The sequence below is a fragment of the Callionymus lyra genome, chromosome 12 (genome assembly GCF_982586985.1).
Source record: "Callionymus lyra chromosome 12, fCalLyr1.hap1.1, whole genome shotgun sequence".
Taxonomy (NCBI): domain Eukaryota; kingdom Metazoa; phylum Chordata; class Actinopteri; order Syngnathiformes; family Callionymidae; genus Callionymus; species Callionymus lyra.
This window is the reverse complement of record NC_141829.1, coordinates 11,753,557-11,779,201: the sequence shown is the minus strand read 5'-3', so window position 1 is coordinate 11,779,201 and position 25,645 is coordinate 11,753,557. Positions and strand designations below refer to the sequence as shown.

General features: G+C 39.4%; 1 protein-coding gene across 1 annotated transcript in view; it reads right to left on the bottom strand.

Moving 5' to 3' along the window:
• The window catches only part of kcnh3 (potassium voltage-gated channel, subfamily H (eag-related), member 3), a 109,094-nt gene that overhangs the window by 6,422 nt on the left and 77,027 nt on the right, over positions 1–25,645 (bottom strand). The window contains exons 6-11 of the mRNA XM_087804335.1: positions 24,402–24,559; positions 23,143–23,344; positions 18,138–18,518; positions 15,088–15,287; positions 13,704–13,953; positions 3,584–3,798 (exon numbers count right to left, since the gene is read on the bottom strand). Coding sequence (XP_087660461.1) covers positions 3,584–3,798; positions 13,704–13,953; positions 15,088–15,287; positions 18,138–18,518; positions 23,143–23,344; positions 24,402–24,559 — 1,406 coding nt within the window. The remainder of the gene's footprint in view (positions 1–3,583; positions 3,799–13,703; positions 13,954–15,087; positions 15,288–18,137; positions 18,519–23,142; positions 23,345–24,401; positions 24,560–25,645) is intronic.

Sequence of the window (25,645 nt, the reverse complement as noted above, 5' to 3'; positions counted from 1 at the left end):
GAAACCTGTTCTCGGCGCACAAACACACACACATGCCTGCAGCAGGTTCTCCCCATCAGCTCCATCCCGGCTTGAATAATTGACGTGTTGGTGAAACGTCCAGCAGACAACAAAAATATTCTGCTCATGAAGGGCCAGATTAAAAGACGTGAACGTTGAATCTTTCATCGACGTGTCTGAGACGAAGCCAAAGGCAACTTTACCATGAATAATACTTCGTTAGGGTCAGTCATGCAGGGTGGGTTTCCTCGAGGGGTTATTTAAATAACCACCAGTCCTCGAAAATATCATTTTAAAAAGAGGGTATTAGGAGAGTTTAAAGGGTGTAGAGTCACTCCAGACAAAAGAGTCGGATGATATTATAATCTGGATTAAGTGCATTATTTTTTCCCTCACAAGACATCAACATCTATCACTGGACGCCTCATGAATGCATTCATCCACTCGTCCTCTTCTGCGTCCTTTGCATCTCGTCCCGCTTCGCTGCCACTATCTCTTGCCTCCTCAGCATCCTCCTCCTCCCTCGACCTCACCCGCCCAACTCACTCACACATTCCTCCCCCACGTGTGGCACCGTCGGTGTATTTTTAGCTCCTTGCTTCTAATCTTAGCTCACAGCTCCGGAGAGAGAGAGACCCAGCTCTCTGCAACGATGCGGGGGTGTGATAAGTGTGCACTTGCCACATGTCTGCGTGTTCTCGTCTGAGCGCGTGGGCGGAACAGAAGTTTGTGCGTTTTATAGTCATGTTTGTGAAGTCTGGATGTTCACATGTGTGTACCTGTAAGGACGTAACCGTCGTTCACGTTTAAAGTCACGCTTTTATTAAAGTCACGTTAGACTCGGAGGAATGACAAACACTTTTTGTTTTGAAGCTTCAAGTCGGCGACGATCTTGCAAAAACACTGACCGTGTTTACAGTAGTGAGTCTGCTGCAGAGATGTTGAGGCACTATTAATAACTCAGGGCAGCGTTCCAATAGTAAGTGTGAATTAAGTGGGATCCTTTTCAGTCTGACTTTTGCTTTCTGTTCTCTCTATTTTAAATCTTTAGATCAAGTCTTGTGGCTTTTTGTGTCCAAATTGTCCCTCATGAATGATTTATATCATTTTAACTTTGTATAATTATGTTTATTATTGTAAATCTTTTTAATCACATTTGCATTAATAATATTTAAAATCATTAAATACAAATATATGTAATTAGAGAAAATAATATGTTTATTTATACAATATATTTCCCCCCTTATGGTTGTTATACTATATACTACAAAGATTCATAGAGTTATACTAGCGACCCTTGTAGAGTAATACCACAATGCCTCGAGAAGTAATACTAGAGAACCCTTGCAGAGTAAAAGTACCAGTGCTCGTGGAATAATATCGGAACCTTTGTGAAGTAATACTACTGACTCTTGTGGATTAATACCACAAAGCCTCTTCTCTTGGAGTAATACTACTGACCCTTGCAGAGTCATACCACAAACGTTCGTGGAGTTATACTACCGATCCTCTCGGAGTAATACCACAAACGTTCGTGGAGTTATACTACCAACCCTCTCGGAGTAATACCACAAAACTTCTCAGAGTTATACTACCAACCCTCTCGGAGTAATATTACAAAACCTCATAGAGTTTTATTACAGATCCTCCTGGAGTATTAGTACTGTAAGGGCCCTCGCGGGGTAATACTGCAAACCTTCACTGAGTTATACTACATACCCTCACAGAGTAATACCACAAAGCCTTGTGGCGTAATACTACTGATCTTTGCTGAGTAATACTACGAACTTTTACAGACTATTACAATGAAGACTCGTGGAGAAGTACTATGTAGCTGACAGTACTATGTAATTGACAGTTGTCGAATTGATAGAAAAGATACGCTGTTGATTTATAAGAAAATAAAAGGACGTTAAGTTTATATTTAGAAAAATACAGTAAATAATTACTCAGAGTTATTTATAGGACCTGCAACACTATTATGCAACGGGAAGATCAGGACGTTCTATGACGTTCTATTTTTAGAACATTTATTGATCAAATATTTATCATGTTTTCCCCCACGAGCCACTTTCATTCATCCACATGCGGGTCCACTCCCTGCTGCCGGGGCGAGGGGGGCGTGCATGCACAGGCATGTGCAGACCCGAGGTCCACAGCGCTTCCTTGCATGAGGCAGCTACAGATACACTGATACATGGACACATTTGCAGTTTGCTCACACTCTGCAGTAATTGCACGCTGCCCCGCAGAGACAAAGCACTGCAGTGGGAAAGGAGGGATTAAGAAAGAGAAGAAAATTAGATAGCAAAGTTCCCCCCTTTTTTTTCCATCTCCACACACACACACACACACGCCTTCCTTCCTCCCTCCGTCTTCCCCTCCGCCTCCCTCTCGTGCCTCTCCTCAGCTGGCTGGGTTATTTATATCGAGCAGGATCCAATCTTAGCAGCAGCTGCAGGGGACACATCCAGCGAGGGAGAGCCGTGCTTCCCCCCTGCTCTATTTTTAGTAACGCTACAGCTTCAAACAGCAGCACTGAGTCTATTCTGGTCCCCGCTCGGCTGCTGCACCAGCACACAGACACATGCTGTTTGTGTGTTTAATGGAATGCAAGAAGCCTCCTCAAGGCGAACCTTGTCAAATGGTCTTGTATGGGAATATGGGATGTGATGAGGGAGGAGGTCATTGTGCTTTGCTTTTAGATGTGAAGACTTACAAATCTGCACTCTTTAAATATGGATTCAAAGCTTCAAGGCTGCTTCTGGAGTGATGGCACCGGTCGGGTGATTCTGATGTGCATTTTTATTTTTTTTTAAAGCAGGCAGTGGACAAACAAATGGAAGTATATCACTGTCATGGGAGTACTTTGTGAATAAATGTATCATTTTAAATATTAAACCTTTGAATTTTAACATTGAAATGTTTTGATCTTTTACATTTAGTTATATTTTGTACCAATAAAATGAAAAGATTGTCTATTAAAAGGTAGAATGTATATATATATATAAAACCTTATCTAATATTCTAATATGCCACGGATGTAAAAAAAAATTGGATTCAAATAATTTAATTTATTTTTTACGTGTAAAAAAGGAAATCATTCATGTTGGCACTATTACAACTAATTTATAACTAACTTATAGAGCTACAAATTAGAAATAAAAAGGAAAAAATATAATTATTATCATTATTCGGATTACAATGTCAAACTCTATGAGTGAAAAAAGAGTTACTTTTAAAAACAATATATACACATTATTGTATTGTAAGTTTTAATATTTTAAATGTTAAATTCAGCAGTTCAACAATCTGATGGCACAAATATACTTCAATATATACTTCAATATACTTCAATAAAACTTTCATAAAAGGCTTTTTTATTTTTCAATTTATAAAACTGACTTTTGCTTCCTCACATCTCGGAGTCCCTCGGGGAGAGCTGAACAAAGTAGCTGGGGTGAGGAAAGTCTGGGCCTCCCTGTTGAAGCTGCTGCCCCCGCGACCCAAACTCAACTTTAAAAGCCACTATGAGAAACGTGTGTGTATGCGCGGGTGTGTGTGTGTGTGTGTCTGTGCTTACATCAGCTCCGTGGCCGTCCCTCAGGTTGTACGTCAGGTCGTGCTGGATCTCGCTGATGAACTTCTGGGCGTACTCGGGGTACAAGCGGAGGACCTCACGGAGGCCTTTCAGGCTGATGTATTGCAGGTCACAGTAGGTCAGAGCCTTGACGTTGGCGTTGGTCTTAATCACCTGTTCCTTCGTCAGAGAGTCAGAGCCGATCAGATCTCCTTTACCTACGGCAGAGAGAGACTAAATACGTTAACCCTTTCAACCGCTCGCTCGCCTGTGAGGAATGATAACAGGGTTCATACAGCTTAAGACTTTAAATACCATTTAAGGTTAAATTAATATGTGTACAATATTACTTGTGCTCACACCAAAACAAAAACGGATAATACATTTGCAATGTTTTTGTCATAGAATGATGTTTTTATTTGTCCTTTTTAAACAAAATGTACTCAAGACATCTGCAAGAAAAAGCTGCTTATTTCAAAATGTGTTTGCAGAATCTATGGAATGCCAGGAGTTTCATAATGAGGTATTAAATAACCAATTGGAAAGAGTGATATAGACAAGAAAACATCAAAATAAATCTAAAAATATGATAAAATTAATATCAATACAACCTCTTTCATGGCTAAGAGGAAATAAATACACACAAAAATGTGTATAATAAATAATAAAGGAATGAAATTGATGGATACTGTCAGTCCATGAATACAAGGATGAATAAAGGACTCTCACTAGTATGAACTATTCAGAAAATGTTTTTTAGTTAAAAACACTTTTATCCACTTGCTAAAAGGGGGAAATCCTGATTTCACAAAATCAACATGTCTTATTCATGACTTAAAGAATGAGAATTCAAAGGAATTCAGATAAAATCTCCAAACATCTTCTAATTCTATCCAAGTTCTCTGCCAGTATCATATCACTGCGACTACATTGGAGCGTGAAAGCCCGATTTGGTGTGCACCATTGCCCATCGTTCCCTCACAAAACCTCTCACTTAATTACATAATCTGCAGTCGACCGGCTGCCTTGGCAGCGTCTTCCAAGGCTAGCATGTTTCTGGATGTCACTAAAAGATCCCAGATTCTAGGAAGCCTCGGGTACATCGTGGAACAATTCAACATTTCAAAAGCTTGCAGGGAAATAAAGAAGTGACTCGGTCGGTAAGTCTAGATGAAACACTGGTCCCTGAACTGATATACAAAACTTAGCTCCACAGAGAGAAGAACATTTTCCTTGAAAAGTTTGACCTCGAGGAAGAAAGCCAGGTTATTTTACTGGAGTGCCCGGAGCTAGTTAGAGACAGACCTTTTGTCTGAATCATTCTTCCAGGACTTTACTTTTCATTTAGAAAATAATTGTTCCATTCAGGTGCAGGACCAAATCCATTGGTGATGCTGATAGAAACAATCTGGTATATAATCTGTACATTTGCAGGGTGTTGGATTAATGTTGTGTTCACTGACCGGTCAAAATAAGTAGTAAATACCTTTTTCTTGTCTCAGGACATGTGAGGAGTTCAAGGTATGTTGTGATTTATTGTTTATAGAATAGTCAAATCTCAAATAATAGACACAACTGAAGCACTCAGGTGTATTTAAAATCGAAATCAAAGGAATAAAACTTATTAAACTATGTGAGGTTTAATGCAACAGACACCAATACATAGTACGGCAGCATAAGAATGGCAAAACATACAACGATTTTACAAAAATCACAAAAAGAAAAAGATAACTGAATAAAATAAATAAATAAAGAAAATGCTTTTTAAGATTGTCAATTATTGTTATTTTACATATTTTAATTAAAACACTGACCATATTGTGGCCCCCTGGTGGTCGGCTGACTACCAGTTCTAACCATTGCTTGATAAAACGGCAGCAACATTTTAAATGTAATAATCCTCAACAATCTGAGATGTTTGATCATGGAAACCAATCAGGATTAATGTACATCCCTAATACATAGTGTGGATATTAACATGTTCCCCAGATTGAAGCTTCTCTTGCTTCTGTAAAACCAAAAAGTTACTCATCAAAAGACCTGCTCGGAAACTGACGGTTCAGAGCAGACTTGACTCACCACTGAGAGATTGTTTCGTCAGTGCGATGAAAACATAAAAGGTGAAGGACACACAATGTTTCACCGAATCTTGGCCCTTCTGCAACTTTTATGTGACTGAAAGTAACAAAAATTAAACTATAATTTGACCATCACTTCGTACTTCCACCATCAACATCTTCCATACTTGTTCCCTACCTGACCTTTGACCCAGAATCTCCCTCGCTAGTCTGACTGGAATCTTCTTAGAGTTTCTATAGCTTGAAGTGATATTTTCTACTCACCCTCATGTGGACAAAGGGTTGGGATTATTAAATTGTACGTCTATATGACCGTCCCGAATAGGGTTCCATTTTCTTCGTCCAGAAAGACGTGCTTAAAACATAGAAATACATCTAAATGCTCGTCTGTAATGTCCATCTTGTATTGGAGCCCCGACATGAGAAATCATTGGGAATAAATTAAGTCTTTATTTTAAGATTGTTTGTAGAATGAGCTATCATGACATGATATCACCATATCTGTCTATAACTCCAAAAACACACATATTACGGATCAAAATAATCACAACCCTTTGTCGACATGAGGGTGAGAAAATCATGGAAATTTGAATTACTTTAAGGCAATTTAAAATGATTTTTAAGACTTTCATAATAACGTAAGACTAACTTGACAATATTGTATATCCTTCTTTTCTCGCCGGGGCCGTTCTGGCTTGGCCGGTTCGGGTGTGGGGGTCCGGCGGGTGGGGCCTGTGGGTGCCTTGGGCCTGGTGGTGGTGACCGCTGGTGCCGCGATGGCCCCGTGTGCCGGCGGGGGGGTGGCCCGTTTCCGGGGGGGTTTTGATGGTGCGTGGGGGCAGGTGCTGGCGGGGGTGGCTGGGTTGGTGGATGGGGGGTTGCGCTGGGGGCGGTGCTGGGGCTGGGGGGTTGAGTTCTCTCCAGCACCCCCATGGACCCTCCTACACTCTCCACTTTTCTCTCACTATATCCTCCCTCACTCCTCTCCTTATCCATCTGTCTACCCCCCCATCCTTCCTCCCAGCCGGTCAAAGCGGCAGGCCGTCAACAATGAGTCTGGTTCCGCTCGAGGTTTCTGCCTTCTAAAAGGAAGTTTTTCCTCGCCATTGCTCACTGTATAGCTCACTGTACAGTGTTTTGTTTCTTGCTCTTTGTTGAATTGCTGGGATCTATTTTTCCTTAATCAACTGTAGTCTTATTTCAACTGTATAGTGTCTTGAGATAACTTTGTTATGATAAGACACTTTAAATAAAATTGAATTGAATTGAATTGAATTGAATTGAAAAAAATTAAATAGACATCAATAAGTATGATCTTTTGGGCAAAATACTGCAGGACATCGAACACCTGGTACTGGTTTCGGCCATGGAGAAAGACAAACATCTCAGTCAAAGGTTGCTTCATGAATCTGCTTTTTGTAAGTTCGGCTATTGGTATTTTGCGTCAATTTTTAAATGATTTCAAAATAATAAATAGATAAGTGTTTTAAGTCACTTTAATAGGCATTATAGCCTTATTTTATATATTTAAATGAATGCCATTTGGAATTTAAGATTCCCTTTAAGATGTGTTAAGGATCTGCTTGTATGGAAAACTACCTTCTTCTTTATGTACGTATCTTGGAATCATTTTTTTTCCCAACCGTTCGGGAAGCCTCTGCCTGTTTATTTCATCTTCAGCTCTTTTCACCTGGATCCTCAACCAAGTGTTCTTCACCATCTTCTCCACTGGACTCCCAACCTCCTTATCTTATCCTACATCTACTTCCTGTCCCCAATACAACATCAAACTCGTTACCACTGTAGGATCCAAACCTGCAATTACTTATGTAACATCCCAACACAACTGGAGGATAGACGGCGAGCGAGTGGGCTTTCATGAAGAAAAGAGGCGACAGGAAGCAGTGTAGAGGACCTTAATGAATGAGCCGGGGAGTAGTTATTGTCCGGAGACAGGAGGAAGAAAAAGTAGAAAGTGTAGGTGTCAGGCTGTCAGCGGCTGATTGAGATGAGATGAAAAGCTAGAGTGATACAAGGAGAAGAAGGTGGGTGACAACGTGAGCATCAGCGGCAATAAAACCCTCCATCCTGCCGTCCTTACGCCCGACGCCTCCCTCTTGACCCCACTCTGAACCCTGTGAGTGATTGAACAAGATGGCCTCCTCACACACTCATCCTGCCGGCTCGTCTTCTACAGACGGACGCTTTCTTACTCTTGCACTCCTCTGTGAATGAGTAGCACTGAACACATCGACCGAAGCTCATGCCTGTCTCACAGGGTATGGCTTTAAAAGTTATTTAACGAAACATTCTACCGTTTTATTGTTAGCCCAAGCTAAATTATATACAATGGTCGATATATCCCGGTTCTCCTGCGGTCTTATCGATTTACAGATGTATTTATTTGCACACGGTACTGAATGTTTCAATGTAACAAACTCGTTGTTTAAACCTTTACAAACAGGTGATATATTTGAACTGCAAATACACTTAAACGCAGCCACTAACTACAGTACTTTTGAAGCCAAAAATAAACCAAGAACTCCCATGATGCCTTTCTACACACTGCCCTATTTAGGGACGGCTGATTGGTCGCTATAATACTGCATTAAAATTGTACGTTGCTATGTCAAAAGGGAGGGTAGCTGTGATTGGTGGGCGGCAAAGCATTATGGGAGCTGTTCAGATCAACGTTGCTGAGTGTGCAGTCGCATCTAATTTGCAATGTTCATTTTGTTGTGTGCATTTGTCCCGCAACAAACGAGAGACCACTTTATTCCGAATTGTTAGAAGAATTGTGTCCATTAATTTATCGAAGTAGGCGACTGGACTGGACTGTGAAGATTTCTTGTAACCAAGAAGCAGTCGTAGGTACTTTCAACTGTATCCTCTCGTCCTCAGTCATCGCCGGGATCAAGCAAGCTTCTTCGGAAATTGAAATAACTGAAGAAGCTTCTTGGAAAGAGATGTGAAACATCTTCCTGGAACGCGACACGGTCCATTTGACTTGTATCGAATCACTTTGATAACCATGACCCGGATGAACGAGAACCTTCACGGACATCCAATAATCATATCATCTTTAGTGCTCGGATCACATATTATTAAACGCCGTTGACCTAACCTGGAGCGCAGGTGAAACGGGGGAAATAGCCCTGTTTAGTTTTCAAGGATTCAGAGCCGGTGGTGGATGATGGACGGCGCCATGAGGAGAGCCTTCCCTGTGTGTGTGCTCGTCCACACTTCAGCATGATAAATCAAGGTGTTTTAATAATGGAAGATCTATTCATTATTAACACTTGCACGGCACTGCCTACCATCAATAGATGGTGTGTGTGTTAATCAGGATCAAATTCATGCAGGCATCCCATGATGAATCCACTTCATTTGTGCAACACATCCGTGCCGTAAACGCAGGTGCGAGCCATTAATTCGACACGTCTTGACCTTTTGAGAAAACGCCTTCGTGGACGCGTGCATCTGTCCTCACGCACACACGCCCTTTATTCCGTCTAACACCTTCTTCCTACGCCGCATTTGCACGTACACCTTTCTGAAAAAAAAAGCTCCGGCTGGTCGGCCGGATTAGAAAGCTTTGAAGCACAACCAGAAGGAAATTAGATTTCGTCCGGGGCTCGTGAAATGTGTCTGAGCTCGTGTCCGAGGTGCGACGCCCGAGTCTGACCAAACAATTTTCTGCTTGTTTGTTTCCTCGACGCAGCTCTGGGGATCATTAAGGAACCGGAGTGACGCGCGGTCCAGTTTATCACAAACAAGCGGACCGAGGTGCCTTAACAGGCGGCTGGAAATGCCTGTAATTTGCCCTGCTGTGATGTTGTTTCTTGTTAAAGGAGAAAGAAGGACGACTGAGCACAGGTAGAGCTCTGATGACGCAATCAGTCATGATTGTAATTACTGATACCATTAAGGAACACAATCAGTCCATGAGGACCAGGACGGCTCACTTACCAGTGAACTCATTTCTTAAAAATGTCAAACATTCATTCGTTTATTCCCTGCTGCTTATTCGCTTATGGGGGTCGAGGCCTGTCCGAGATTTATTGGGGCGAGAGGCAGGGGTCACCATGAACAGATCCTTAGTCTGTTGCAGGACACACAAAAACCAGAGTGCCTAGAGTAAACCCACATAAAAAAGGGGAGAACATACAAATTCCACACAGAAATAAAACAAGACGCCCCCCAGGCTATAAGTGAACATGCAACATTGTTGCCCGAAAATAAACAGATTTCCTTTATTTTAAAAACACCTTATTATTTCTTCAACAAAGCTAATTTACTTCTGAATTATTATAATCCCCTTCTTGCTGATTCTCATTTCATGGTTTCAAAATGATTGTTTACTGTGATGTGACTTCATTTCAAGGTTGACACACTATTACAAAGACGGCTTTAGAGTAAATCGGTCGTAATGTATTACGAGATCTCGACGGTAGACATCTGATCTGAATTTCATCATTTCTGAATTCATGTACGGTAAACCTTTTTTAAAACCCGGAAAGACTTCATAGAGTAGATTCCATTTTGTCAGTGTTCTCCACACAAAAAATGGTTAAAAAAAAAAGCCTCCTTGAATAGTTAACTAAGAGCTTCCTGGTGGAGGAACATGTAGCCAAAGCACCAACTAATTGCCCTGAAAAGGTTTTTAATATTGACTCATGGTTTGATTCTTAAATAGGAGCCGTTCACAGATGATGAACGGATCCATTTTTAAATGGCGCTGACGATTTTTCTCTGCCTTCCGTCGATATCTTTAGAAATTTTGGTTAATTTCGGTTGATTGATAATGTACTGTTTAAAGGTAACAGATTCAGTGAGCAAACAGAGCCGAGGACATGATGACGCCACATTTTATGTTTGGGTACGACTCCAGATGCTTCTTAGAAAAAAACAAATTTACAATGACTCACTGCCAATCAACCAATCACAGCCTTCCCTGCAGGTAAAACCTTCTGAGAGTCAGATTATTTGTTACCTACATGCAGAACCTGCCCCTCATTTCCCCACGGACTATTTGTGTTTTCTTGTTTCTGCTCCACCGTCCGAGACCTCTGACTGGCGGCTTCTTTGTCGCTTCTGTCTTCGCTCCCCTGGCAACCGGGCCTTGTCTTGACAATCAATCTTCCAATCTCGTGCTGTATTGCCGATGAAGCATCATCATTTCATCAGTAAGTTAATCTGTGTGCTCGGTTTTGACACATATCAGATTACCTTTTTGTCTCTTATGGGTCTTATTTGCCCACTGGCCTTTTGCAGATTTTAATCAAATATAAAAGGAAAACTGCCTGAATGATTAAACATTTCAAAAGATAACTAGATGTAGGGGGATGTCAGATACCAGGTTTACTCACATAAGAACACTAACCATTCATTCTAGTCTATGTATTTCCATTTTATTACATCTTGTCTTGTCTGTATGATGATAAATAAATAACGACGGATGGAAAAAGACGCGACCGAAACAGTTTAGTAGAGAATTTGCAAATCTGACACATGTTCTTTGAGTTTCAGTTCTAAGTCAGTTTCCTAACCGGACAAAAACAAATGTATTTGACTGAAAAGACACATTACTAGAAGCCAAATGTTTCCACGTACAAAGAACTTGAAAGTAGGTAACGAAGCTTAACCAGTTAGAGTGAATCTTTTTTAATTCAAATTAGGGGATTTCTCAGTGTGTGTCAAACACAGTTAAACATTTAGAAGCAATGCTTCTTCCAAGTCCGGTCCGCTCTTTGTTGAACATTCATCTGTCTTTGTACTACTTTTCTCATTTTCGCTTCCACTCTTTCATCATTGAAATTTCCACTTAAATCCAGATCAGATTGCAGGTCTGACTGAATGAAACTCAGCTCAGCACTGTGAAATTACTCCGACTGAAACTGCCAAATTGAGAGATGATTGCTGACTTTTCCCCGCTCCGGAAGATCTTAAATCATGCTTCCATAGAACAGCATTAATCCAAACACACACTCTATCCACCCACATCACAGGACAGTCTTGATTCATTAGCATCGAGAACCCACTGATCATGACTGTCACATGTCTCGTCGTTAAAGCTATAGTTTGACACGTTATTATCTACCGAAGATGGAGGTTAAGCCTCTCTTGGTCTCGTTCAATAGACGCAACATGTTTGACACATTGTATAATCAAACAACGGCAGCTGCGACACGTCGTAAAAAAAACGTTTGATTCAAGAGCCAATGGTGCTAATTCAAGTGTGTGAAACTGTAACAGGAAGTATGAGTCTGATTATTGTCAACCTAATCTATAAAGGTTCCTATCAGTTCCTCCATATAAAACCTATTTTTAAATAGGTGTCATGCATGTACAGTATATGAGCTTAACTACTTCCTTTATATCTCTGGAGTCAGAATACATCACTTTTAATGACATAGTATTTGATCGTGTTGGATCAAGTATTTAACCAAATAACTAAACGAAATCCCACTCTTGTTTCCAGTTCAACTTCTGTCATCTAGGGGTGTCAGAAAAAATCGACACGGCGAAATATCACGGTAGTTATTTCACAATACTATATCGTTTGGATATATTTTGGTTTCAAAACGGTAATATTTCATCAAAAGTCTTTCGTCTCAGTCTTATTTGCTTGATCCTGGCAGTTACTGAGGACGAGAGGATACAGTTGAAATTACCTACGACTTTGTGAAGAGTCATGCTGTCTGTAAATCCTGCAACACCAGAGTCAAGTACTCGCACAATACTACTAATAGATCCTTGTTCCTACATTGTAATTTATCACAACGTACCGTATTGTCGCCCTTGTAACGTGCTACTCATTGTATCGCCAGATTCTTGCCAAATACACACTCTAGTGTCAACGACAATTCATCATTCAAACCTTTTACTAAACAGCCCCTCATAATCTCAAAAGTATTAACCAGTTATCCACTTAACTACGTGAAACAGGGCGATGTGAAATTCTGAATGGTAAGTGTGCCTGGTCGTACGCCTCTGTGATCCCTGTGAAGTCCTGTCCAGAGTTCGTTCCACCTCTTGTCAAGCGCCAGCTGGGATTAGTTCCAGTCTCCCTCGACTCTGCCAAGTTTTCTGATGAGCAGCAGACCATGAATAATTCAGGTGGTCCAAACAGCAAGTGGACAGATGATATCTCCATACTGAACAATAACAGTAATAAGAGCTGGACGTCCAGAGGGAGAGAGAAGATTCCGGCCCAGAGGGAAAACTGATAACCCCTCTGTGCTGAACAGATTAGCAAATAGAGGAACTTCACTTGAACGCACAAGTCTTCTTGGAAACTCTTGAAGCTAAACCTCTAGGCTTCCTAAATCCCTTCTTTTGGGAAGATTGTGTGAAAATCCTGGAGGTTGTTGACATTATTGAACCAAATTCATCTTGTTGTTTTTTTTAATTGTGTCAGTAAAAAAATCTTACTCAATACCAAGTGTTTTTACAATGCGAATCTTGGGTTACAATTCAAACTTTTTTTTCATATATTCGAAAAAAAAAATTTTTTAGGGCTGTGTATTGGCAAGAATCTGGCAAATATGATATGTATCACGATACAGGGTTAACTATACAATATATTGTGATACTTTAGTAACAAGGATATATTTGTAGTATTTTCCGAGTACTTGACTCTAATGTTGCAGAATTTACAGAACACATGACTCTTGACAAAGTCGTAGGTACTTTCAACGGTATCCTCTCGTCCTCAGTCTTCGCTGGGATCAAGCAAATATCACTGTTCCTTTTGCACTTAGTTGGAAGTTTGAACGCACTACAAAAATTCACTAATGCTTTGAATATTTGCATGTTAATTTAAAATAAGGAAAATCGTGTTGAATATCAACAACGAGTAACGTGATAAATGTTTTGATATTTAAGTGTATCACACCAATTATTTATTGACTTTTATATTTATTAAAATAAGGCTCCTCAGACCTCTTTAATGTGAATGAGAACATTTTGCACTTTTTCATTGTCTACATTAATCCTTTAAAATCAAGTTAAATATTCACCTGTTAACGGAAAAAGTCACTCACCGAGTATCGCCAACACAGTGTTGTCCTTCAAGACCTCCATGGATCCGGAGCACACAAAGTATATGGCCTGAAGGGCGTCTCCCTGCCGGATGAGGAACTCGCCCGGGGCGCAGAAGGAAGTCTTGATGATGAGCGAGAGCGAGCGCAGACAGCCCCTGCTGGCCGACTCAAACAGTGGGAGCTGCAGCAGCTCCTTGTTCAGATGCATGGCTATGTCGGCCCTCAGTTCATCTGGGAAATCTTTCAACAGCTGCAAAACCAGAGTTCATTGTTCAGAAGGAGGGTTTTATTTGTGAGTTGAGCAAAGAACGTGCTGACAGCTTTTTCTTTTCAGCCCCCAAACCTCAACAAACTGTGACCTTCAGTGTGATCTTTTGTTTCTTTGAAAGATAGACTGTCAGACAATAAACACACCAGGAACTGCATGCTTGGAATAAATAAATACAAATCACAATGTTTTATTCAAATACCTCTGCACCTGTAAGAGTCACTATTAATCAATTCTTAAAAAAAACTCATTATAAAACAATGAGTCCCTCATATTTAAAAAAAAATCATCATAGCAGGAAATGCAAAAAAGATAAAAAAGTATCACTTTTGTTTTTCTGGAGTCTCAGAAATCTGCTTTTACACTTCTTTTAAATGCCCAAAAAATCATACTCTCTAAAGATAGAAAAAAAGGCTCAAAGTTTAATTACTTTATTTTTTTAAACGTGCAGGCAAATTTTCTGAAGTCTTAATAAAAATAAAAAAAACTCAATAAAATTATTTTTTTCCATTCAAAAAAGTTGAAAAAATGCCCAAAAATCCATCTATTAAGTTGCATTTCATGTCCGGGGGAATCATGTGAACAGAAATAAATTAAAATTTGATAAAAACGTGATTTTCAAATACTTTTTTTCATTCAAAAAAGTTGAAAACATGTAAAACAAATCAAATATTAAGGGTTCAAAGAGAAAGTTCATGGAAGAAATACATTTAAGATTATACAGTGCAAAAAAATAAATAAAAAAGTACAATAATAATAACCCTTGTGTTATCTCAGGGTCAAGACCTGAAGTGCCAAAAACAAATGTAATTGTTTAATCCTTTGTTTTTCTTCTGGGTGAAGATGAAACACCTCCACCACTACATATGTTTTTCATCTTTTACAAATATTTTCATTACATTCTCATCTTTGACACAACATTTGTTTTCGGGCCTTTGGGTCACCTCGACCCTGAGATAACACAAGGGATAATAAAATAACATCATAATATTACACTTTCATATAATAATACACTGGTTAAGTTTGGCAATAGAAGAAGTAGTGCAACAATTAAATACATATACAACAGTAAGCATTGTGATCTGCATATGACGTGAAAACTGAAGCGTCTCCTACCTCGTTGACGTCAATCCCGTTATTGACTGACCAGGTGGTTTGGAAACACTCCAGCATGCGTTGCTCCAGAGCTTTAGGGAGACGGTGGACCCTGATGAAGTCCTTCAGATCCTTGGTGCGAGTGTGGTAGAGCGAGCGGCGCGAGTACATCCTCTGGATTATAGCCGTCACATTACCAAACACCACGGCGTGCATCAGGGCTGCGAGACAGAATGAGACGTTCCTTTATTACACGGCATGGACTGTCTTGTGTTGATGTATAGATTTTAATTAGAAGCTGTTCTTTCATATCCCCTTTATCCTCACAGCGAAAATCCTATTCTACACAGCGGGAAGCTCTAGTTGTATTTCCTTGAGTTGTAAAAGTGCAGCGCTTACAGGACTTAGTGGTGTAAAACTGCTGAACCTCCGTCTCCAGTGGATTACTGCCTCCACAAAAATGGTATTAAAGCTTTTGTCAAAGGAAAATACTTTATTTAAAGAACCCCCTCGTCTCAAGCAAACAAGGTGGAACACAGGGTTGAGAAAGCTAATTCAACATGAAATAAAAGCAAATCAAATCTTTATTTTCAAGGTTTTTTCTTTAGAAAACAGACCTTTCGTCAACCTATTATGTAACTTTGATTTACGTTGTAACATTTTAAAATCAAAATCTAATAGAAATCATTGTTATGTAGCATAGTAGTAAAGCTTGAGATTACTACCAATGAAAAAACTGTAAAAGGAAATAGTATTTGATCATTTTAGGCTTTAGAATGTAGAAGGTTATTCTGGAGACAGGGGCCTGACGAGAAAAAAAAAAGCCTCCCAAAGAAGTATAAGGCTGCCAACCCATTAAAAGATGTCATGGACTAAACCAAAAAAAGACAATGGATTGTTAAATTGGATCCCAAAACGGAAGTCAGTGCATGGAGGAGACCACAGTGGTGATTTGATCACATGGCATATCGCCAGACGTGCAGATGCATTTAGAACCAGCTGGAGGCGACGAATCAAGGCCGTAATACAGGGAGATGCAGTGGTCCAAGATAACGTGTTCATTACCTCAGTCAATGTTGTTAAGTGAAAGAAGGCGACCTGGACCACTGCACCCGCTTGTTTTTCCAATTTAAAAGAATAGTCTTGTAGCAACAAGTCCAACGAGGAGTCATTCATTGACTTGCTGTCCAGGAGGACAAGGAGAAAAAATCCATTGTCTGGTTAAATACATCTGCAGATCATCTGCCAACGAGTTTAAAGTCATGTTGTATTTATCTGTCAATGACCCCCAGAGGCAGCATATAAATGGAGAACAGGATCGGGCTCAGTGAAGCCTCAGGTCTAAGGTAGGATCTGATAAGTGGTAAATAGCTCCAGTATAACAAGCATCTGACAGTTATGACAGGAAACATTTAGATATGGTGACTTTCAAGCCAACACACATTCCACAGTGAGTCGAAGGCAACGTCAGATCTAAAAGCACAAAGTCGAGATGCCAGAGTCTGATGTAATTTACTTCTAATACTAATAGACTTCGGCCAAGACCCGTCAAATCCTTCAACATGAGTTCGACTCTTAAAAATATCTAAATAGTTGCTTACATCCATAATGTATTGAGTTTGACATCCTTGTATCTTACTATGACGGTCAGTTGATCGAGCGCTACAACTGCTTGGGGAGATTTGAAGGAACAGATGGTTTGAGGACAGAAGACAGTAAGTGACACCACTCGTGAAATACAGTCTTAATATCTCTCACATATGAAGAACTGATGGAAAACGTTATAGTAACGTATTAAGAATATTAATAAAGAGTATGGAGCCAGTTCCTCATTCATGACACAAAGTTGATTTCAAGAAAACTGCAGTTATCCAGCTCTTTTCAGCATTTTTGGAACCTCCTGAAGGATTTGAAGATGCAGTATTGTGTCGGCAGGAAGGCCATCAGCTGGATCTCAAAGGAGGTGGAACAGTTCGGCTTCAGAAACAACCTTTTAACAAGCCAACTAGGGATCTTAAGAAAATATCAATAAAGTGATTTATCACACTATTTGTTTTCATGATACTTTATCAATTATTATTATTATTATTTATTTTTTTGCTTTAATTCATATTTTAGTTTCTATCGGAGCTCTATAATGGTTTACATTTCAGTTAAGTCCGTTTAAAATAATAATATTCAATTTCTATATTTACAATTAACATGTAAATATTCAAAGGGTTTGTTCATTTTTGTGTCGCCATTAAACTTCTGACTGCTCGATGGCAGCAGCCAGTATGTCCTGACGCAGCTAAAGGAACAATAAACTCCTACAGAGACTTCAGAGAGGATTCAGTTAACCTCACTAACTTTTAGGTTAGGTTAGGTTAGGTAGAACTTTATTGAAATTTAAACCTGATGTTTGGACGTATTTTGGATTAATAATAAAAGGAGTTCTTAATAAAATATATAAACTTAATATAATACTCAATATATCGCAATATAGCGTATCTTTGTCCCTGTATCATGATACGTATCGTATCGCTAGATTCTTGCCAAAACACGCATGCATCCAACACTCCAGACTGAACGTCTAGAAGATCCAGAAAATGTGTCATGTGAAAAAAATTAAGTTTTTGTAATGTCATAATGGAAACATGTTTTTTGTGAGTCAAGGTTGCACACCTAATTCCTCTAACATTTGTTTTGCTGATATATTTCCTATTCTTCGCTCAATTTTAACTCGTTCTTACAGCCACGGTCAACAGTCGTTTTGGCTGACCTTGGAACATTTTAAAAACAAATTTGTCGATGGCACTTTGGATTATTGCTTTATTTTGATGTTTCATTTAAGTATTGATTGAAGTATATCTTCAGCATATCAACCACTTTGTCTACAACTGAATGAATAAAGTGAATAAACCCTAGAAAAGCAATTTGCTAATTTTTTAGGATGGTTTTCTTTAAAAAAAAAAAAGCAGATGTAATAGCTAGTATTTTTTCATTGATCTTTTGTCATCAATTTCCATATCAGTCGATCACGAGCATGAATATTTGGAAAACTTTCAGAAAAAAGAAGTTGATTTCTTTACCTCCGATGAGCATGGTGCAGATGGAGAATATTTTCTCCGAGTCCGTGTTGGCAGAAACATTCCCGAAGCCCACGCTGGTCAGGCTGCTCAGGGCGAAGTAGAGCGACGTCACGTAGCTGCTCCGCACCGAGGGTCCGCCGGTGAGCATCCCGGACCCGCCGCCGCCGCCGCCTCCCGCCGCTGGCAGGGCCTCCGCCCCGGACACGTTTCTGTAATACTGGCTGGAGTTCCAGGACACCTGAGTCCCAAAGTCTGATCCTGAGAGGTTCCAGGGGCTGCTGCTGTTGGCTGGAGGGACGCTATCTGTCGTGGGCACCAGTGACAGGATGGGAGAGAGGAAATAAGGGGTACCCAGACGCTTGGCAAGCTCATAAAGCCATCCTGCAGAGGAGAAGGAAAAAGAGCAAATGAAGCTCATCCATTTGTTTATTTGTCGAGAATTCTGCTAGACTAGGAGGACAGTGGACTGAGGTGAACCATACATCAACCAAGCATTGGGTGGCCTAGATAAGGTGGTTTTGGACAAGATGTTGAGAAAACGTGTACATTTGTCTGCTGGTATTCCTCTGAAATAGCATTTTTGGAACTGGTGACACTAATCATCGCGGAACTTAGGGAAAGGTTTTACAAAACTTGGTTTCACATGATACCGACGTCATGTCCAGGATGTCCTTTTCTATCTCTAAGTGGACCCAAACTTTTGTCAATAAAATACTAATCGTAAGGATGTTCATAAGGAGTTGTGAGTTACATTTTTACCTATAGTTAACCACAAATATTGAGTCATCATAAGATCCTGACGTGTGGTTTGAGGAATTTGAAATTGCCTGAACTCAACAGTACTTTCAGAAACAATACTATCAGGGCTGGTGAAGATGAACTTGGGTGCAAAACCAAGTAAGGCAGGTACTTTAACCCAGGCAGTGGGTCATACGTGAAAATCAGGCAAGTTCAGGGGAACAATAAATAAATCAAAGTAAAGTAAAAAAACATACAAACTGTCTTACATTAGAGAAACTAAAAGGGAACGCAAGAGATCTTAGCACACAGAAGATAAGTATAAACAACCTAAAAAAGTCTGGTCGTGGCGGGGTCATGCATGCAAGGCCCTCCGGCCACCCACTAGCTAAGCTCTGCTGGAGGGCCTTCGTAGAACCGAGGTTACATTAGGTAAACCGGGTTTATATTCATCAGGAAGTAAGGCAGGTGAAACAAATTACTTGTAAAATTATGGCAGAAAAATAACAAAGACAGATAAGTTAGTGGTAGGGAAGTGGAAAACAAGACTTTCAAAATAAATCAGGATGTGCCCAAGACAAGGAACAACAAGGAATCTGAAAAATAAAATCCTTTGAAGGAGCCAGCAAGTACAAAACACTTCAAATACTATATAAGTGAAGATGAAAAAAAGGACAATGGCCAGAAAACCTTTCCTTTTTACATGCAGAAACCTTGAGCAAAACCAAACACTGTCCAATAATTGACTTGCGATCAATATAGGTGTTTAGCTGAACCTTTGCGCTCTATAGGATCGGCTCGTTTGTTATAACTTGCTACCCTTAGCGACTGGGGAACTTTTCTGGGGACAAACAGACTGAAACTCTCCATAATCAGAGAACAATACAGGCCTGAGTCGAGCCTCTTGGTCTTGATTAAAATGAGTTTCTGAGGGGACTCGAGTCCCTCTGATTGACAGAGAAGGATGAAAAGTGCACACAAAAAGACAGAAATTGTATTCACCCATAATATCCACATTGTGTAGCTTCGACTGGGATTGTGTCACTGTGTGTGTTTGTGTTTTGTATCTACACTCCGTCAGCCAACATTAGAGGATTTAACCCCTGAGTAGTTCCTAATGACTTCTTCATTAGCTCGCACTCACCTCCCGTCAAGACAGGAACTCTATTGAAGAATAAATAGTAAAAAAAAATAGTTTTAATGTTTTTATCTTTTGTTTTAATTGAGATTTACAAGTGTGGCATTTTGACAAGTCGGTTTTTTAATGAATTATTCATTTGGTGATGACTAAAAAACTTTGGATCTGAGGTTTTTTAATGACACACTTTCAGCTCTCCATTTCCTGTTAGATATGTTGGAAATGTGTTCTCGCAGATAATTATTATTAGATTCGGAGATCATTTGAAACAATGGAGTGGATGTAATGTGATCACTCATACTGCTGAGAGCCCTGTCCTCCCTCTTGTGAGTGCGGCTTCTCCACTGAACTGTCCACAGTGCTGAACTCTCACTGCTCCTTCACCGCCACAGCTCCCTGTGGGAAATGAGGCGCGTTTAGAAATCACTCAGAGAGATTAGCGATCTCGAAGGGAAATAATGAGTGTTCTCGTAAACATTGTTCAGCACGAAATATCGGGGAATAATCTACAGGGAAATTGTCGCTCTCCCACATGGACACGCACATAAATAATACATCTGTCTATGATACTATTGAGGTAAAAACACCAGGCTAAGCAAAAAGCTCCGCAGACACTCGTCATGTGTAATTGCCACTATCACCTTTGCAATGTTTATACGCAGAGCTTGGGTATGAATGTGGTATTATTTCTATTTCAATTTTTTTTTTAAAGAATTAAGAGCTGCTGCTTTTACGTTTTAAAATGCTACTACTTATAATACTACTATAATACTTTTGTATTCTGCCTGAACAACGTATTTCACTCCAGGCTTAGTCAATGGAATGAAAATAAACGCATGAATGCGTCTAGTACTACTGAGCTGTACTACTTCCCCTGCTCCTAAAAATCTACCACCACCTCTATTGATGCTTCAGTATTTATCCTATTTCTATTGTTGATGGATACAATATTACTAAAGTCATTCAGTAGGATGTCTCAATGTATTTTTTTCTGTACATTTCAGAGCTATTTTTGAAAGATTATCCACTACCAACTGAGAATATAAACTTCTTATGCTTAAATGCAAATGTAGATTCATAGTACGGATATAGTATTAGTAGTAAAGAAATAAACTGAAGCACCGGCACAAGTGGTCCAAAAGACTTTAGCCGTCTATGTCCGAACAAAATGAATATTTACCGAACCGTTGGTCAAATAAAGTACTACTGGGGTTTTATTATTATCTTTCATTCTTGGAGGATAAATATATTTGTATTGTCTCGAGTTTGTCTTCCTCTATTAAACTATTAAACACTCACCGAGAAAATGTCATTTTGACTGTAATTGGAAGCCTCTGTTTAATTGTTGACATCGATGATCTCTGTTCCTCATCTTATATTAAACACTGACATCTGTATAGGTCAGTTTTAAATATGTTTTGTCAGTCCATCCATTTTGCACATTATTTTCACCTCTTGTAAATCAAAATTGTTGTTTAATAGCAAATTTAGACGGTACTGTTTTATAATTAGAGACTTTCTCTACCACTCTAGCTGCTTTTGTCGCCACTATGTCTATGTTCTACTGTTTCAAGTTATAATAGTTGTTCACCTTTTGACATCGACTAGACCTCGAAATAAAAACCAATTAAAGCCCAATGTCAAGATGGCCAGTGAAGTAAAGAAGCATCTTTTCTTGTGCAATGAGGCAGCAGTTGCACGTCTCACCTTTGACCTTAAAATCCATTAAAATGCATTTGGTTGCATCATGAAGGCCCTTTAGTGTGTGTTACTGTGAGCCAACTGGCCTTGAGTTGTATTCCTCTCTGCAATATAGCTTCTGAAAGGCATTCAAGTGGGTCAAAGGTTGTTGTAAAGAGGTCAACAACATTTGTCCTTGTCATCACCTGGATTCACCTCAAAGAAAAAATCCTGCTTGTGTTTCATTAAGCTATATTAGATTTTAAATAAAGGACGAAACAACACAAGTTATCTTGTTATCCTCACCAATTCAACAACAGACAGAAATGCAAGATAAACAATCCATAGAGACTATACCCTTCAAAGTCTGTAGCATCTATTTATCTGGTTGTTTGCAGGCTTTTTATGTCACCCCTATGATACCAAACATTCCCCACAGAGGGAGACGCTGGTGAAATATCAATAAAGCAGCGTCTTATTAAAGACATTGGTCTTTGTGCAAATTGAGGCACAAGAAAGTCTGTCTCTCGGCATCAGGATCTCGTGTAAAATATGCCTCAAAGAAAAACATTTCTTGTTCATTATCTAAAATAGATAGAAGAAGACTATCTCGTTTAATATGCATTTAGGAAACCTGCCACAATCTCCTCAGGACTGTAGTGGAAAGGGCCTCAACAATTTTCCTGATTTCTAATCCAAATCTATTAGTCACAGGATATTAACAGCACCAGAAATGAGAATTGGAATCATTAACTTGAAGGGAAATTGGGTTGGAAGTAGAATGATTTCCACTGAATCATCACACATCGACATCAGAAGAAGAGCTTACTGTTGATGACTTGTGAGTTTCATCACAACATTGTGTCGATTACGACGCACAAAAATACCCTATTGAGTAAATAACATCTTATTTATGTTTCTATAAATTGGGTGATTAGAATGGTTAAAGTGATTTGGTTTTTTTTAAGTATTGAATCCTTTTTTTTTTCAATTAATTGAATTTAACTTGAAAGGTTTCATTTGTATTTGTTGAATACTTTAATTCAATAATTTGTATATTGAAAGGTTGAATTTCATATTTAAAAAAAAAAGAATTGAATTAAACAATTATACATTTGATATTTAAAACATTTAATATTGTAATTCCATTAATTCAAAAATACATTTTCCAGACATCACCAAAAGAATACTGAGCAACTTGATTGTACTTTAAGCCAATCATGCAACGCCCAGGGGATCATGTGACCATGTAGAAGAACCAGCACGACAATTCATCATGGAGGATTCCAAAGCAATGGTGTTGTCAGGTATCACTATTATACCAACAATTTTATATAGAATTTAAAAGGCTATCACTTTCACAAAAAATATACGAGTAAAAATGAAATGTTATCCAAGATGCACCAGTTTTCAAGTGATCACGGAACAGTGAAATGTGTGATCACTGACCTATGTCCCATAATCCCGGACTCTCGATCTCTCGGCGGCCGATGAAGTACCACACGCAGGCCATCCAGTGGGCCAGCAGGGCGAACATGGACATCAGCAGCGTCAGGACCACGGCACTGTACTGCGAGTATCGCTCCAGCTTCTGCAGCAGCCGCAGCAGCCGGAGCAGCCGCACCGTCTTCAACAGGTGAACCCCGAAGTACTGTGAAAATATTTCCATCAGACTGTTGATATCTTTTATGTATTTTCCACAATATCATGATTGATTTTACAGATCGCTATCTCATGATTCACCTCACTGTTTTATAGATTTTCCTGTGCACATGGTATTCATATTGAATCAAGCTGCCGTCAGGAAAAGCAAAGGTCTTTGTTTGTCTGGTACAAACAGTTGATTTATTTGAACAGCAGAAAAAAAAAATCATCAAAACCATTGAGCTTGTAGGAGGCAATAATTACTGCACCCACCTTACTTGTGGAGCCATAAAAACAAGGACCTCTTATGATGCCTTTCTACTCACTGCTCTGTTCAGTAATGACTGATTGTGTAAATGTCAAATGCGGTCTATGGCTGTGTTTGGTCGGCTGGGCGGCAAAGCATCGTGAGAGCCGTTCAGGTCACCGTTACTGAGAGAGTCTATCGGAAATGTTCAAATTTTAGAACCAATACCGACTCCTTCACTTTGATAACAACACTTTTTCACATAAAGGAAAATTACATTACACATAATACAAATATTGAGTTTTATTTTTTATCTGAATAAATTTATACTCCAAGATGTTTCCAAATTATTTCCAGTGCAAAAGAGTACATGCTAACAAGTGACAAATTAATGTGATTTTCCCATCTTTGACACTTATTTGAGAAAAATCCACACATTATCATTAACATTGATCATGTGTTAGTACCGAAACTTGGCCCCGAAAGACTGAGCATGTTTTCGATACTCGGTAATTGTCCATCTACTTGTTGTATTATTAAGAAGTTAAAACTATGTAGGCTTCTAAGAGTGTATATACAGTATTTGTGAGAATGTATAGAATGTGGAGAAATACATTTTGTTAACGCTATATAAAACCCATACATGTTTTTGAAAAGTAAAAAATAAATGATTACTAATTTGCCGGTTTCTTTTTAAGAATTGTCAAAAAGAGATGAGCGCACTCCTCAGGAACTTGAACCTTATAAATGAAGTACAAATGTAGTATAAAATGAATGTATTTTCCAACCAAACTGTGTTTTGTTCCAGTCCACTCACCACGCTGACGTTGAAAGCGTACAGCAGGTCGAAGGGAAGGGCGGCGATCAGGTCGACGAAGAGCCAAGTGGTCACGTAATGTATGCAGATGGAGCGGGCGTCGTAGACCACCTGACCCGTCGTGCTCACGAAAGTGGTCCGAAAGTTGAGAAGAATATCTGCGGAGGAGAACAACAGCGGTGGCTAATAGCAGGGATCAGCAAATGTGACAGCGTGTTACTGTTACGTGATAATAATCACACTGCAGGGGAGACGGAGCCCCGTGATTAACACTCGCAGAGAAGATAGTCGCCGGAAAAAAAGGGATCTTTCTGCATTAATGTTAGTGTAATAGGATCCAGAAGGAATAATATTTAGACAAACTCTCATAATTCCCATTATTAATTATTAATACTAGTATTAGGATACTGCTGTAACCATTTCCTGTTTTAAATTGTTGGTGCCCGGAATATTAAAGATGTAATTTAAGATGGACAGAAAAAAATAATAATTTAAAATGGAATGATGGTTAATGTATATAAAGGTATTCATTGGCTAGCTCAAGTTATTTCAATGTTACCTAACCCTGACCCTGACCCTAACCCTAATCTTGACCCAGACCTTAACCCTAACCCTAACCCTAACCCTAACCCTAACCCTAAACCTAACCCTTACCCTTACCCTAACCCTACTCCTGACCCTGACCCTAACCCTAACCCTAACCCTAACCCTAACCCTAACCCTAACCCTAACCCTAACCCTAACCCTAATCCTAACCCTAAACCTAAACCTAACCCTAACCCTTACCCTAACCCTAACCCTAAACCTAACCCTTACCCTAACCCTACTCCTGACCCTGACCCTAACCCTAACCCTCACCCTAACCCTAACCCTAACCCTAACCCTAACCCTAACCCTAACCCTAACCCTAACCCTAACCCTAACCCTCACCCTAACCCTTACAATAATATACAGTACATCCATTAAATCTGCCTTTTGTTGACATGACTGTTAATGGTTCTTTAAATTAATTTTAAAATGTTCATTTTAAGCTTCTGCCATTTTTGGACATTCTAAGAAATCCTTTTTTCCCGCTAATCCATTTAATGCCGCATCATTTAATCTTCTTAAATTATACATGCCATAACCTTTTTTCTTTCCGCTCTGAAATAAGTCTTTTTATAATAAAGGCTGACTTCATTTTCATTCAAAAAAAACATTTCTTTATAAATGGTAATGCCATTATTGACTCCGATATACCTAAA